The sequence below is a fragment of the Festucalex cinctus genome, chromosome 1, assembly GCF_051991245.1.
Source record: "Festucalex cinctus isolate MCC-2025b chromosome 1, RoL_Fcin_1.0, whole genome shotgun sequence".
Taxonomy (NCBI): domain Eukaryota; kingdom Metazoa; phylum Chordata; class Actinopteri; order Syngnathiformes; family Syngnathidae; genus Festucalex; species Festucalex cinctus.
Window position 1 is genome coordinate 15,606,167 of NC_135411.1, and position 16,310 is coordinate 15,622,476.

Below are 16,310 nucleotides of genomic sequence, written 5' to 3' on the forward strand. Positions count from 1 at the left end.
CAAACAGTAAGCCGGTAAAGCAGCGATAAGCCGAGGGAAGGGGGCGCGAACGCCACCTGCACAGCAGACGCACACCGAGCAGCCGACGGAGGGCGGGGGCAGACAACCAGTTGTCAATAGTAGCGATAAGCTGAGGGAAGGCGCGCGAACGCCACCTGCGCAGCAGACGCACACGGAGCGGCCGATGCGCGAGAGGGGCAGACAGCAGTCGCGAAAGCGGCGACAAGCTGAGAGAAGGGGCGCAAATGCCACCTGCACAGCTGAAACCAGGTGCGCACCGCAGGCAGGACACGCACAAAAGTAAGTAAGACAAACAATCGAGCGAGAAGCGCGACGCCGTAAGCTGGGAGCGGGGACGCTGACGCTGCCCTCACCAGCAAAGGCACAAAAAGAAAAGCAACAACCAAACGGCAACACCGTCGGAGAAAGCGGCGCTAATAAACCGAGAGAAGTGCTAACGCTGCCAAAGTCAGCGGAGGAAAAAATAGGGTAAACCACGAGCCGTGGTAGCCAGGGCGCTAACGCGAGGCTAGCCACACAAAAAACTCAAAACACCGCAGTAAATGCGGAAATTAGACGGCAAAGTAGACAACAAGTAGTCAATAACCTTACCCCATGGGAGGTTAGAATACGCGACCACGTCGGGTCACAAACGAAGGAAAGAAAAACACCGTCGCCGCAGCCTTTGGTTCTTAAAGCCCCGCCTTCTGGCGGTCGGGAGGGACGAAATAGAACTCCTCACTTTAAGACTGTTTGCAGTCCTCAGTAGGTGCTGCTGTTTTGGTTAGCACCAACTGGGCTCAGAACGTCTCTTAACGTCATGTGAACAATCGAATTGTATGACCCTTGGCAGTCTTTTTCATGCAAATGGCGTGGGGGGGTAAATGGAAATTAACGGTAATTATAATCATCCATCCATCCATTTATTTTCTTGACCGCTTATTCCTCACAAGGGTCGGGGGTGCTGGAGCCTTTCTCAGCTGACTTCGGGCAGTAGGTGGGGTATACCCTGAACTAGTTGCCAGCCAATGGCAGGGCACACAGAGACAAACAACCATCCACACTCACAAGCACACCTAGGGAGAATTCGGAACTCCCAATTAACCTGCCATGCATGTCTTTGGAAGGTGGGAGGAGACTGGAGTACCCGGAAAAGACCCACGCAGGCACGGGGAGAACATGCAAACTCCACCCAGGAAGGCCGGAGCCTGGACTCGAACCCGAGTCCTCAGAACTGGGAGGCGGACGTGCTAACCACTCATTCACCACGCCACTTAATTATAATCATTGCACGTTGTTTTTTTTTTCTCCGAACCATTAAATTGTGAATGCGGCAAACGATGACTACTGCAACTGGGGCAAGTGCCTATTAGTCTATTTGAGGAAATACGGTACACAATGAGTGGCCGCGGTTCCGATTTTGGGAGCGAGGCCCGCGTGACCTCCTCGAGAGAAGCAGCTCTTATTCTCTCCTCACTGCTCGCAATATCTCTCACTCCCGCTTCCCACTCTCACCTACACCAACAAGCACACACACTCACAATTCACATGCATACGTACGCGCACATTTACTGTAAGCCAGTGAGTCAGTATCACCTTTTTCTCACCCTCTACTTGCGTGGGAGATGGCCAGTGCAGACGCCGTTATAGCGCTTGTGTGTGCAGCCCTTATAGCGCAGACGCCCGGCGTGTATCCGAGAAAGATGTCGTGTGAGAAAATGGCGGATGCAATTCATATTGCAGTACCTGCCCTGTCTATCCAGGCGCGGTAGCCGTTCAGTTCGCGCTCCACCTGCTGCTGCCTCCGCAGCTTCATGAAGGCCCGCCTGTTCTCCACCCGCTCCCTCTCCTTGGCAAACTCTCTGATGGATTGCAAATAAAATGAAAGGAAACAACATTAAGCTCCAATCTGGAGGGAACGTACAGGAAGTGGTCACACTCACCCGGAAAGGACACCCAGCACCAGGTTGAGCACAAAGAAGGAGCCAATGATGATGAGTGGGATGAAATACATCCAGTTCCATGTGGGGCCCAAGGCATCATTAGTCTGAAATGACATTTATCAGATAACAAAGCACACTAATTCATATTTTATATTTCAAGTATAATTCCTCTGTAACCAAATACTTAACCACTTTTGAGGCAGGCACCATGCAATTTTTTAAATTTATAGTATGTTCATAGAGCCATGAAACATATTTGCTGCTAGGTAGAATTTGTGGGCCACTAAGGTAGAATAATATTTATTTTACATAGAACTATTTGAAACAAGATGTTGTATTTTGTACAGAGCAGAGAGGACGACGACGATATCATTCATTCATAAAGTACAAATTATTGGTGCGAGCACCATCTCCATGCACTGCTGTCATGATCCCAGGATCGAGGAAGCGCCAAGTTTACACCAGCCTTCCATAAACGTTATTTGCGTCACTCAAACTCCGTGTGTCTATTAGCACTGGCGTTAGTGAATTAGACGCTGTAATGTAATATGCATTGTGGTGGGCATATAATGAGCCAAATGTATGCAAATTACCTAATTTACGTACGCGCAAATAACACCGGCGCACCGGGGAGCAATCTGGTTGGCAACGCACTTAGTGACGGATTTCCCGATCTGCGTGTGAATTAGGCGCTCCCGGATTGCTCCATTTTTACCTGTTAGCTCAGCGCAAAGGCGACGCAAACCTTTAGTGAATCTACCCCTGAGTTAACTGAGTTAATTTTTTAAACGTTTTAATCAAATTAATCTCCAGAGTTAACACTTAAAGGGACACTTTACTTATTTAGCCATTTTTGGCAGTCAAACATGAATATTTTGCCTATGATAAATGTGATATTTTCATTATTTTTCATATACAATTAGTACCTTTTAAAACACATTTTGCAACTTGCTGTCGACTGAAAATGACATCACAAGGGCTCAGGTCACCAATCACAGCTCAGCTTGTGAATGTCACATGACCAAACCTAGAAAACAGCTGAGCTGTGATTGGTTATCTGAGCCCTTGTGATGTCATTTTCAGTCGACACCAAGTTGCAAAATGTGTTTTCAAAGGTACTCATTGTACGTGAAAAATAATGAAAGTATCAAATTAATTATAGAAAAAATATTAACATTTTATTGCTATAATGGGCTAAATAAGTGAAGTATCACTTTAAATTTTGACTGCCCTAATCTATATATACAGTACGCATAATATCTTATACCCTTCACACACTTACATTGTATAGAACAGCCGTCCATCCCTCCATGGTGATGCACTGGAAGACGGTGAGGACGGCGAACAGGATGTTGTCAAACTGCGTGATGCCGTCATTGGGGCCGATCCACGTGTCGTTGCAGTCGTATCGCTCCGGACACTTCCGTACACCGCACGCGAACGCCAACTCGGAGGAGTCCACCGTTTCATTGTCTAAAAAAACAAAAAAACAAAAAGAGCACCTGAGTGTTACTACGGGTTGGAAAGCGAGATTCACGCACCACTGACCTCACTGGGGTCCTTAACCTACACAGAAGGACACATATGAGTAGGATGCAAGCTGCCATGTTGCATGCGGTATATATTAACGCCTCGCACGCCAGTCATGTTCCGCCATCTGGCGAGTGTCACAGAGCATCCACTCCACTGTTGGACAGTTGGAAGAGACCCTCCGCTGTTGTGAATGTCACTTACAGTGCTGCAGTAGAAATGCTCATTACAAGAGTTGACATGAATCAAAGTCTAATGATGTCATTCTGACTTGGAAAGATCTTCTACCTTTTGTGTTCCCTTTTTATTTTGTTTATATATTCTATTATATATATATATATATATATATATATATATATATATATATATATATATATATATATATATATATATATATATATATATATATATATAGTATCTTATTTTACATATATTTTTCATACATTTTTAGATTTTCTGTCTTTATGTCAAATTTCTAACATTTTTGGCAATTTTATGAACATATGTATCGTAATTTTCTGCTTTTTTTGTCCTTTTTTGGACACGTATGGCTATTTTTTTTTTTTTTTTTTTACAGATTTTTTCTGCCGTTTTTGATACCAATTTCTGACATTTTTGTCAATTCTGCGGACATTTATGGTAATTTTTGGGGTGAACATTTTATTTCCTGCTTTGTCTTAAATTAAATCAATTTTTTGACAATTTGGCAATTTTGTGGACATTTTATGGCAATTTTAGGAATTTCTTCTTTTGTTTTTGGAAATGTTATAGTTACTTTTCAAATTTTTTAGTTTTACAAATGACATTTTCTGACGTTTTTTGGGGATTTTATGGACATTTTATGGTAATTTTCTGCTTTTCCTTTTCTTTTTTGGACATTTTATGGTCATCTTTTTGACATTTTAAGGTCGTTTTAAAAATGTTTTCTCTGTTAAAAATGTGTCCATTTTGGAATATTTTTTTAAATGAAATATTTATAATATTATTATTAATTAATTTCTGAATGGCACAGTGGATGACTGGCACTAGCACGTTCGCCTCCCAGTGCTGAGGACGCAAGATCGAGTCCAGGCTTCGGCCTTCCTGGGTGGAGTTTGCATGTTCTCCCCGTGCCTGCGTGGGTCTTCTCCGGGTACTCCGGTCTCCTCCCGCATTCCAAAGACATGCATGGTAGGTTAATTGGGTACTCTGAATTGTCCCTAGGTGTGCTTGTGCGTGTGGATGGTTGTTCGTCTCTGTGTGCTCTACGATTGGCCGGCAACCAGTTCAGGGTGTACTCCGCCTACTGCCCGGAGCCAGCTGGGATAGGCTCCAGCACCCTCACGGCCCTTGTGAGGACTCAGAGTAAGCAGTTAAGAAAATGGATAATAAAAAAAAAAAAAAGAAAAAAAAAAGAAAAAAAAGAAAAAAAAAAAAAGAAAATGGATGAATAATAATTTCTACATTTTTTTTCAAGATCCACAGGGAGCCACAGGAGGACTAAAGAGCAGACCATTGTCCTAAATGTATATTCTGTTATAGTGTTTTATTTGCTATAATCCAATCCATTCCAATCCAATTTATTACTATAGCATGTTTTCTAAACATGCTGCACATTGAGATCCACACTACCATACACATATAATCTAGTAAAACCAACTATAAATTTTTTTTAAAAGTCAATAAAATACTAAAATACAACAAGTAAATAAAATAAAAAAATAAATATATTAAAATAATTTAAAAACAACTAAAAAAAATAAATAAATATATAGTATACAAAAAGACCCCGAGGGCCACACAATTCATGCTGAACTAAAAGCCAGTAGTAGTATTTTTTTTTTCTCCGAGTAGTAGTGGAAGATTGGCTTGAACTGCTGGTGATATATTTCTTGTGTTTTTAACATATTTGGCCAGTGAAAATGAAATTCTTAGTTCTTAATTAGTTGTGAGTGAATAAAAAAAAAACACCTGGTGGAGGTCATTAATTTCAACTCCAGGCAGCACAGTGACCTAGTTAGCTTGTCTACTTCACACTTCTGAGGTTCAGGATTTGAATCTCAACTGCAACCTTTCTGTGTTGAGTTTGCACGTACTTCGGGTATGTTCTCCACCTCTTACTCAAAAGTCTGCTGTTGCTGTGCTGCTCACTCACCAACCAAATGAGGACAAGCACCATAGAAAATGGATAGATGGATAATCTAATAGCCGAAATGTTCCAATAGCACATAAATGGTCTGCTTTCAAACTCAAGAGCAGCAGTTAATTAAACGGAGCTGCAAAATGGACCGTAGGATGTAAAGACATGATCAAAACACTTTTGATAATGTGTGGACACGTGCCACCGTCGAATCAACATGCGCACGCCCACCAGCATCCAAAATGTTCTCTGGCGTTTCATTTTCCGACACATAATTATCATGATGTAACGCACTGGACACAGCATTAGATCCACCTGCACAATTTACGGAGAGCCAGCACGAGAGGCGCGTGTTGGCAAACGGGAGCGTACCAAGGATGTCGACGGACGGCAGGCAGGTGTGGTGAAGCTTGCCACTGTAGAACTCCAGGCCGATGATGGCAAACATGAGGATGGCGAAGAAGAGGAGCAGGCCGATCTGCAGCAGTGGGATCATGGCCTTCATGATGGACTTCAGCACAATCTGCAGGCCTGAAAGGAAATGTAGGATAGGTTTAGTGCGCTAACAAAAACTAGCGCTGCAGTGGTTAAAATGAATAATCGACTACAGTGCTGTTGAGCACATAACTTCCTTATGTTAAATGTTTTAAAGTTTGTTGAATAATGTTTTAAGACTGTTATTGTATGTTCTTTTTAGTAAATTTTCGAACCTATTTTCATTTATTTTTCTTCCTCTGAATGTTAACTACTGTTTCTTGATGCTTATGTGTTGTCTTTCCTTGTGTAAAGCACATTGAGTTGCCTTGTGTATGAAATGTGCTATACAAATAAACTTGCCTTGCCTTGCCTTGCCTAACCGGGGTATAATAAAAAACAAATAAATAAAAAAAAAAAAAAAAAAAAAAAGCTGCACTGTGTGTGACTCTCTGTCTCCAACTCGTATGTAAATAATCACACAACAATATAGAATTACACTCATGAAAGTGCTATATAAATGAAAATGAGATGTGTTAAGTTGAGTAATGTTAGTTTTTTTTTAAAATTCACCTTGATTTGGCAGTTGTTTTTGTTTGGACATAAAAAAAATTACTTATGTTTACTACTTATGTTTATCAGGGTCTTATAATGACTAATTAAAATACATAAAACAAAATATAAAAAAGATAAAACCAAATATAAAAATTAATAAATAAACAAAAAATGTACAACAAATAAAAATTGCATTTTAAATAATGATACAAACTCATAGAAATTACACTGATGAAGGATTACATGCAATATCCACAATTTAGAAAATGTTAGCTAATGTATACAAATACAAAAAATACTCACTAATATAAATAAAATATATGCTAATTATATACATATATTTGATTTAATTAAGGATTTTAAAACGCTCAAACTAACTATGATTAAAATTTCAAAAATAATTTGAAAACAATAATAGATGTATGCAGCATTCATACTTATACTTCAATATAAAATACAATACAGTTAATGCATACAAACTAAGACTACTAAATAGCAATCAGAAATACGTTAATATAAATGAGGAACTAGAAATATTTTCAGATTCTGCAAAACTTGGTTTGTGTATGCTGGTTTAATTAGCAATAAATAAATGTACATATGTATGTATGTATATATATATATATATATATATATATATATATATATATATATATATATATATATATATATATATATATATATATATATATATATATATATGTGTGTGTGTGTGTGTGTGCGTGTGTGTGTGTGTGTGTGTAATTAAAAAAAAAGTCAAAGTGGCCCTTGCAACTTTCTATTTTTGTATATGCGGCCCTCGGAGGAAAAAGTTTGGACGCGCCTGTCTTAATTAATTAAGCCTTGGCAGAGAGCTGCGCCTCAGTCAGTCACTTATTGTTATGAAACAGTATGAAACAGAGTAAGTGTAGTAAATGACTCACTGGGGATGCCGGAGACGAGCTTGAGGGGTCTCAAGACTCGCACGGCCCTCAGAGTGCGAAGGTCCACGGGGATGTTCATGTGCGCTCCCGCCGTTGCCAGGATCCTAATGGACGGACGAGACACTCATTGTCATTTGTTACTCATATACAGTTAGCCGGCCATAGAAATAGAATATGCAACAAGGACAAAAGGTGTGAATGTGAACACTTTAGTCTGTGGTGTCTTCAAAGACAAAAAAAAAAAAAAGCCAAAACAAAGCTTGGATAATACATATGCATTTTTCACATGACGCAAGCCACGTTTGGAGCGAATGAATGGTGGGGGGGCACAATTTGCATTTTGGCAAGGAGAGATGCTATAAATATATGGTATATTTTTTTTCTAAACAATGAATATACTGTACATCCGGCGTATGTATGTATAAAATACACCTGGCAGGCATTGCTATACTCACATCTGCCCCCACACAAATACACATTGACATCCTTCCACCTACACAACAAGCAATACTGAAGGCAAATAGTCTAAAATGATTTTTTTTGTCTACATGTGCTTTTTTAAATATTTCAGCCATGCTCGTGTGCAAAATCATACACACACATAAGCAAAGTTGTATGGCACAACCCTTGACATGTAATGGGATGAGCCCCTTTAACCCTAGTATACTAAGTGTGTGTGTTTGCATATGGAGAGTGCGTGTTTGAGGATAGCAGGCGTCACATGGCAGAGACTCAAGTGCGGGCCCACGCAGAAGCTCCACTGTGGGAGCGGGGCGAGTGAGAACATGAGTGCGTTTGTGTTGTGCGTATGAGTGCGTGTGGCGAGAGACACCCGGAAGGAGCGGTGGAGTGGGATTCTGCTGAAATAGCCTTCTCTGCAAACACGGTGGCTAGAAAAGGCTGCAGGCAGGGCTGCCACTTCAAGGCCATGCTGGGCTGTTTATGATGCTTTGCTAACCTGGATTTTGCAACATAGCAGGGGCGCAATGTAAGGAAAGGATCATAATGTGATGCAGTGTATTTGTATAGTCTGCAACTTGCGGCTCTGGAGACAATTGTGGCTCTTTAGTCCCTCTCCTGTGGCTGTCTGTTAATCTCTAAAAATAAAATAAATAAAATAAAATAAATAAATAAAAAATGTAGAAATTATTATCATTATGTTTTTGTTTACATATTTCTAAAAGTCCAAATTTTTAAGTTGTCAGGAAAAGAGATCCAAAAGGTAAATGAGATGTTATAAAAACCACATTTAAATGTACAAAAGTGACCATAAAATGTTCAAAAAGGAAGAGAAAAGCAGAAAATAACCATAAAATGTCCATGAAATTGCAAAAAAGAAAATGTCAGAAAATTGAATAAAAAACAGGCAGAAATGAAAACGTTTGAAAAGTAATTATTGAAATTTCCAAAAACAAAAGAAAAATGTCCACGGAATTGACAAAAATGTCAAAAATTGGTAGCAAAAAAGGCAGAAAAAAAAAGTAAAAAAAAAAAAAAGCCATACATGTCCAAAAGGTAAGAAAAAAAGCAGAAAATTACCATAATGTGTCCATAAAATTGCCAAAAATGTCAGAAATTTGACAGAAAGGCAAACAATCGAAAAAAGTATGAAAAACAAAGTGTGGAAAAAAAACATTATGACCCTTGGTGTCATGTATAGTGTGTGAGTTGAAATTCAGTTAAAGTATAGTCTGGTATACAGCATAGTACCCAACATGGAGTTCCACAGGGTTCAATACTAAGTCCCATTTCATGACATATAGACATAATTGAATTACACCAATCAATAAATCGCTATTCTAACGTTTAAATCTAAACTTACTTAATTTCACTTTATTTTGGGAAGAGGTTGGGGACATTGGTAAGTATGAAGGTGGTTACGGGCCTCAGAAAATCTGGCCCCTCAAAACTACTCCAACACATGAAATTAAGTACAGATGTTGAGTACTTTTGTCACCTCTAGTTATTTAGATCTCAGCAAATGCTACAAGCTAAGCTAGCTACCTTGCCAGCCACTTTTATGTCCTAAAGTCCGTTGTCACACAAACAACCACAAATATGGCATTCCATATACTACACATATATATATTTCATTTTTTTACAAATTCAATCTTGGCAGTGTTTTTTGCTCTAATTAATGCCTTTTTATCATTTTTGTTTAATATTCCGCCATGAGTGAGTTAAGTGAGAGGCTGACGTCTTCCTGCTTGGCTCTTCATTGTGTACATGAAGCACAGTTGCAAACTGGCTCCAGGAAGGCTGAATTAATTACATGCAGCCTCTACCACACACCTCCACCTACACTCCCAACGCCGCCAACAGCAACCACAGCACAGCAGTTGCCATTTGAGCGCAGCTCGGTATATGTGCGTTGGCCTCCTGCGTGGACACATTAATGGCTTTAACACAACCTAAAGAACACCAACTCATTTATGTGATGCTATTTGACTGGAATGATGTAACATTTCAACTTTTAGAGTCTTAATACCTCAAAGAGAGTATATTAGATTATTTTAAACTTTTTTTTAAACAAACAAATCAGATAATTCAATCCTTTAAACATTCAATAATAGCTATAGCTGTGTCAACCCAGCATTAATGTTTTCTAATGTTTACAGTAAGCAAAAACAGTATAAAACTGTGATATTTAGGGGTGTGAATTGCCTAGTACCTGACGATTCGATTCGTATCACGATTCACAGGTCACGATTCGATTCGATACCGATTAATCCCGATACGAATTTATAAGTCGATTGTTGCGATTTTTTTTCATTCAAATTTAGAAAATACTAATCAGTAAGCTTGTAGAGTTAAGATTTATATGAAAATGTATTATTTATTTATCTGAAATTTCAGTCTTATAGAGGTTGTAATCTGTTTCATGTTTGAACAGCATTAAAATAAAATATTAAGGCTTAATGTTCCGTTCATATAACATTCTTCCATGCTCAAGGTGTGAATCCTTAAAAAAATAAATAAAAAATAAATAAATAAATAAAAATAAATCGATTCTGCCGATTATTGAATCGATTCGAGAATCGCGCGATGTAGTATCGCGATATATCGCCGAATCGATTTTTTTTAACACCCCTAGTGATATTGTGACATTAAGGTTCTGTCTGTTTTTGCAAATCAAAGGAGTTTTTTTTAACATTACTGACTGGGCTATTGAGTGCTACGTTTGTGAGCTAATTTACCCCCTGAACACTGTTAGATTAGGACTCTTAACGATTAGATGGGTGACATGAGCGAGGCCGTTGTGTCGCTGTGATCTGTCCTGGCTTGGCGTCTTTCTATCAATCTGCACTCTGGCACACGTATCCAGCAGAAAACAACTACAGTAAGACCATCACGGTCACACATTCTCACATGGGCTAGGCGTGAGCCACCCCCGTGCGGGTGGGAGGCCAAGACAGGAAAAGAGTAGCGACCATTTTGAAGAGATTAGATCCTCTTCACCTTGTTGGCCTTAACTGGTTTCTGTTGGATACATGTGCCAGAGTGCAGATAGATAGAAGGCGCCAAGTCAGGACAGGTCACAGTGACACAACCTAACTCAAGTCATTACAACATGCTAATTCACACCTAAGGTACAGGAATGGTGTAAAACAGTGGTTTTGTGAAGTGTCGAGTATTCTGGGGTATTTTATTTAATCTCTGAACAATTTTAAACATGAATTGACATCTTAACCTGAGCTAGCTTACAAGCTATCTCCTACTTCTCCTTAAGCACATCAATGCTAGCTGTAGCCTAGCTCAATATTAAAGGCTAGTAACAGCTACTGATAATGATTGAATCTTCTTATGAAAGTCCTCTGTTGCATAGAACATGAGTAATTCCCAACGCCCTTCCAGTTACAGTGTATTCCTCTGAAGGCTATTTTGTAAATTAGAGCATGTTTGATGGTATATTTGACATTTAAAGCTCACGCTAGCACGCTTTTTGTTGTTGTTGTTGTTGTTGTTGTTGTTGTTTTTTAATATCCTAAACATACTAACTTTAGCCACAACTGTGTTAGCTACTTAGCCATTCAGATTTTGTAACTGTTAAAAAATAGTGTCCAAGTAGGACTGTGATGGAAACAGTATACCTTGAGATTTTGTTTGTAAATTACAGAGCATTTCATTTGAAATCTCTGCTGCTCAGCACTAAGACATAAATTCACTCTTTAAACACGCGAATGCTAACTATAGCTGTTAACTCAACAGTAAAGGTGCATAATAATAATTGTATTGTGTCTGAAATGTTCTTACCAAGTAGTCATGCTTTTAAAGGAAGCCACTCTATCCAAAATGTCGACTTTCATCTGACTTCTAAATGTGAACGTGGGAGCACTTAAACCAGACGCTACAAGGAAGTAAAGACACACAAGAGATAGCCTTTTTTTTTTTTTCCATCTGACAAGCTAAAAAAAAAAGTCTGTCATTTAAATGTGTCACAAGAGAGCACTTGTGCCGCTAAATTTAGGAGGCTAGCCAACAAGTTCAACAAACAACATTTTACTGCTAACCAAATGCATCCAGTGTCCACCTGTGGCGATGAGTTTGCTGCCGTAGGACAATTCCCCGCCTAATTCAATTAGCCGACAGGTTTCTCCTTCACTGCCACACGCTCATCATAGCTAAGATGAAGACTTTTTTAATTGAGCCGCATGTCCCAACAGATTGGTTTGTAGCGATTCATTAATACCAAATGGAAAATGGATGCCGGCAGCGCTGGCCCAGTGGCCTCGATTGGATTCCCACGCGGCCACCGTGACACATGTGCACGCTTTCTTTTAAGTCTGACTTACTTGTAATGCCACTTACTTGACTGTATGTGTGTGTGCGTCCACGTCCGCCTATGTGGCGGTGTGTGTGCAACAGATAGACAGGGAAGCAGATGTGTCGAGAAATAAATGTGTCAGATGGCAGGCAGGAAACCAGGCCGTCCGTCACCAAATGCGGTTTAAATTAAGCAACATGATCCACGGGTTGTACTGAATACTGAAAAGTTACATGAATTCTATTCACGTATTTACAAAAATATCTACAATGTCAATTGTATTTACCCCAAAAACACACATCAGGAGGTAGGAAGCACTTAGGAACCTATTTTTGTGCCCCATGTAAAGTCAATTGTAGCGCGTTCAAACCGGGCACATGGGTGGAGTTTTCTTTCTTTTGGTATTTTCGGAGACATGCGTGGCCCAGGCATTTGTGCCGTTGTGGGAGTGAACATAGCGACTTGCTACCTGGCCAATGGAAACGGCTCCTCTCATTTTGGATGATGTATAGTTGTGAAGTGGGAAAGTAGACAAAAATAGAGTCCTCATTCTTAAAAATGAATTCCATTTCACAACTGCAGAGGAAGCAGCAAAACAGATAATAATTTCTGATGCTTTACACGACCAAGGCTGTGCAGCAGGTGCTATTACACAACTGGCACCACTTATGCTGATACTCCAGAATAAATTACATTTTGCGATAACTCTCATCTGACTTGAACTAGATTAAGCTTCCAGCTAAAAACGTTTCCTCCACAGAATTGTGATTTCTTTTTTCCCCACTTGGGAAACAGTCAGGGACTGTTTCATAAAAGTTATCATAAAAGTTAACATGTTCAATATGTATGATCACAAGTCCTGAAGTGTGTGGTCAACATCTTGTTGTTGAGGCGAGCCATAAGCTAGGTGACTGTGACGTGAAATTTAATGACAGCCAGTTAGGAAGTGACTTGAAGCTCACACTGCGTTGGTGGTGCGTAGATATCTATAAAGACTAGTTGTCTTGTCCGCGCTGCTGGCCATCTTGCCACAGTCACCTCTCTCCGACTCTCTCATTCATTACTATTGGTTTTTATTGTAGCCTGCGTGTTCTTTTAAATAACTCAAAATAGTGGTTTACCAAAAATCAACTCATTGTCGAGCAGTTTAGTTTCTAAGCGTAGTTATTATACTACATACTTGTTAAGTCTTTTACTGCCACGTTATCAAAAAAAACTTTAATATGACAAATGTTTTGATCATTTACGTCATCCTGGAAAATTTTCTATTTCATCAGATTCCGTCATGTTTCATTGTAATTTCATAGACCGGCAGCCCATTGAAAAGAGATGCAATGCTGCCATCTGCTGACCATAGTTATTGCGTGTTTTTGATTCCACAACCCATTGACCAGGCAGCGCTGCACTTAGACATTGTATTACCCATTAATTAAAAAAAAATGTAGTTGGCGTGATTTAACGTTTATGGCGGCATACATTGTGATTTTACTAATTGCTATTAAACGTTTTTGGCGGTCAAAGAGTTAATAATTAATAACCCATATAGTTAATAAATATGCATCCAGAATTATTACCACTTTATTAAAAGTTTGTGAGAAAGCAAACCGTGTGTAAATCTGTCAAGGTCGAAGTGAGATAACAGAGTTTACGTTGGTTCAGATCACTCACCTTCGCTCACAGTCAATACAGCGGACCAGACTGCCTGCCTGTGTCAAGATGGCCACCCCGTGCGGACGTAGGATTCTGCGCCGTAAGACATCTAGTCTTTATAGATATCAATGGTGTTGAGTGTTTGTGTAATGTGTCTTACAGGTCCTTTATCACAATAAAATGACATGGACACGAATTTGCAACCGCTACATAGTTAGTGGACAACCTAAGAGTTAGCCTAGCTTCTTTTATGGACTACGTGTCTCAGGTCTGTGACGTACTTCCAATGTCAGCAGTGATCAGCATGTGATTAGCTTCCAGCAGCGGGAAAATGAGCGGACAGGAAACCTTAAGCATTTTAGCTGCTAGAAAAATGAGGAAATATATACTGAGAGATAATTTTAGGTTCTTTTAAAGAGTTGGTGGCTCAAGTTAGCGTTGCAGTGTGCCATTTTGCACTGGACTGAGTTGTTATAAAAGTAAAATTAGCTTCCACTCTTTCCCCGAAAGACTCCATCCTACACAACTATCAAACGTACAGCATGGTGACATCGCTGCCTGCTGGTGTAGTTGTTCCATTCAAACAATCACGGTACTGTTGTGACTAAAGCCAGTCTACCCTTAACAAGTAGGCCTACAATGAATTTGATACTTGCAAAAATGTCTACTACCTTTTGTTTGTGTATCAACAAAGAATTTCCTTCTAATTTGGTTTCCACTGTGCGTGATGGACTGGGCCTTTAGGAACACCGCAGAAGCTAATTTAGCTACTCTAAAGACAAAGTGGCTAACAGCAACGCTTGTTTGAGCCACCCACCGTTTTATGGAGCTTAAAGTATCCCTCACACTAGTGTCTGTATATTTTACTCAATTTTCCAGCTGCTAAAGCAATCAATGTCCATTCATTATCCTGCTGCTGTGAATGAGGGAGGAATTTAAGTGGAAAATAATATGCTAATCAATGGAGTCATGTATCTGGAGCAAGTAGTCAAATTCTTCGACTTATACGACTTGAAGGCGGCATGGCTCAGGTGATAGAGTGGCCGTCTCCCAAAACAATGGTTTTGTTTGTACAAGTGTCAAGTGTGAGCACTATTCTAAGCTTCCTGATTGGCTACCAATCCTTTTCATGCTAGTCTGTGCCATAAGGATTTGTCATCATAAATATTGAACAGTTTTAACATTTGATTGTTGGCTCAGCACTTTTCCAAACAGATCAAGCGAGGAAAAATCACTCCTTACACCCAACATCACAGGCTAATCAGTCTCAATCATCTGACAGAGACATTCGATTCACGCTTTTGCTGACCTTGATCGCAAAGGAGAGAAAATGTTCAAATTTGGCCTGACTGTTGTCATTGTTGTGTGTACCTCGCTTAAGATGTCAAAAATACGTATGCGTGTACCAGTTAAGCGGCATAGCAATCATGAGAGAAAGTCAAAGCAAATGTTTATTTTATATAAGAGAGCGCAAGACGGTCAGATGGAAAGACTGAGAGGAAAAAAAACGTGGGTGTCAGGTTGAAATGAGATGTAAACACACCAAAAGCACTAGTTCCCTGAATGCAGCGCGGCATACACCACTTTGCTCCTGCGCAATTAATTCACTAAACCCAACGCTCAAATTAAAACTCACATTGTGTGTGCGTGTGTGTTTTTTTTTGTTTTTTTTTTGGTGCTTGCTAGCCTGCTGCTCCCCCTCCCCACTTCCCACTGAATGGAGCGAGGCGCTGGGGGCGACCGCAAGCAGGTTTTAGACACAAGTGCCAATCCATTTAACCACCCACCTAACACGGAAGGCAAAGACTGGCTGCTGCTGCTCCATGGAAACGAACATTTCCTACATTCGCATCGCTCGGTCTGAATTGAGGAAATCGGCTCGACAAAAGCCAAGACACAACCGTTGGGTCAAGCTTCATGCTATCACGATAGACGCCTTTGTTGCTAATGGGAGGGGAAGGAGCGGGACGCTTGAACGCACCGACAGGAGATGACAAAGCGTGTCTGAAATTAATCTTTCGCTCCACCAACCGCAGCCTGGTAAACGCAGAATGAATTTTGTCCCAACTAATTGCACACTCACATTGCTGAGGTTTAATTTTCAAAAGTTGTTTGGTCTCGAACACAGTCAATCAAGTTGTCAGTTTATAATGGGGGTACTATATATGCATTTTAAAAAGAGCTCAAGATGCAATAAGTATACGGGGAAGAACAACATTCAACAAATGTTTTCAACATGACCATTGTGATAAAACTCATTTCTAGTAATGATACAGCAAATGTGTATACTGTAAATATGTATTGTCATACTGCAAATGTCCTCTAGCAATACTGCAAATGTCACATATAGA

General features: G+C 39.8%; 1 protein-coding gene across 1 annotated transcript in view; it reads right to left on the reverse strand.

Annotated features, from left to right (window-relative positions):
• The window catches only part of LOC144017493 (voltage-dependent R-type calcium channel subunit alpha-1E-like), an 80,941-nt gene that overhangs the window by 37,758 nt on the left and 26,873 nt on the right, over positions 1-16,310 (reverse strand). Inside the window, exons 6-10 of the mRNA XM_077519125.1 lie at positions 7,545-7,648; positions 5,965-6,123; positions 3,226-3,416; positions 1,944-2,047; positions 1,747-1,862 (exon numbers count right to left, since the gene is read on the reverse strand). Coding sequence (XP_077375251.1) covers positions 1,747-1,862; positions 1,944-2,047; positions 3,226-3,416; positions 5,965-6,123; positions 7,545-7,648 — 674 coding nt within the window. The remainder of the gene's footprint in view (positions 1-1,746; positions 1,863-1,943; positions 2,048-3,225; positions 3,417-5,964; positions 6,124-7,544; positions 7,649-16,310) is intronic.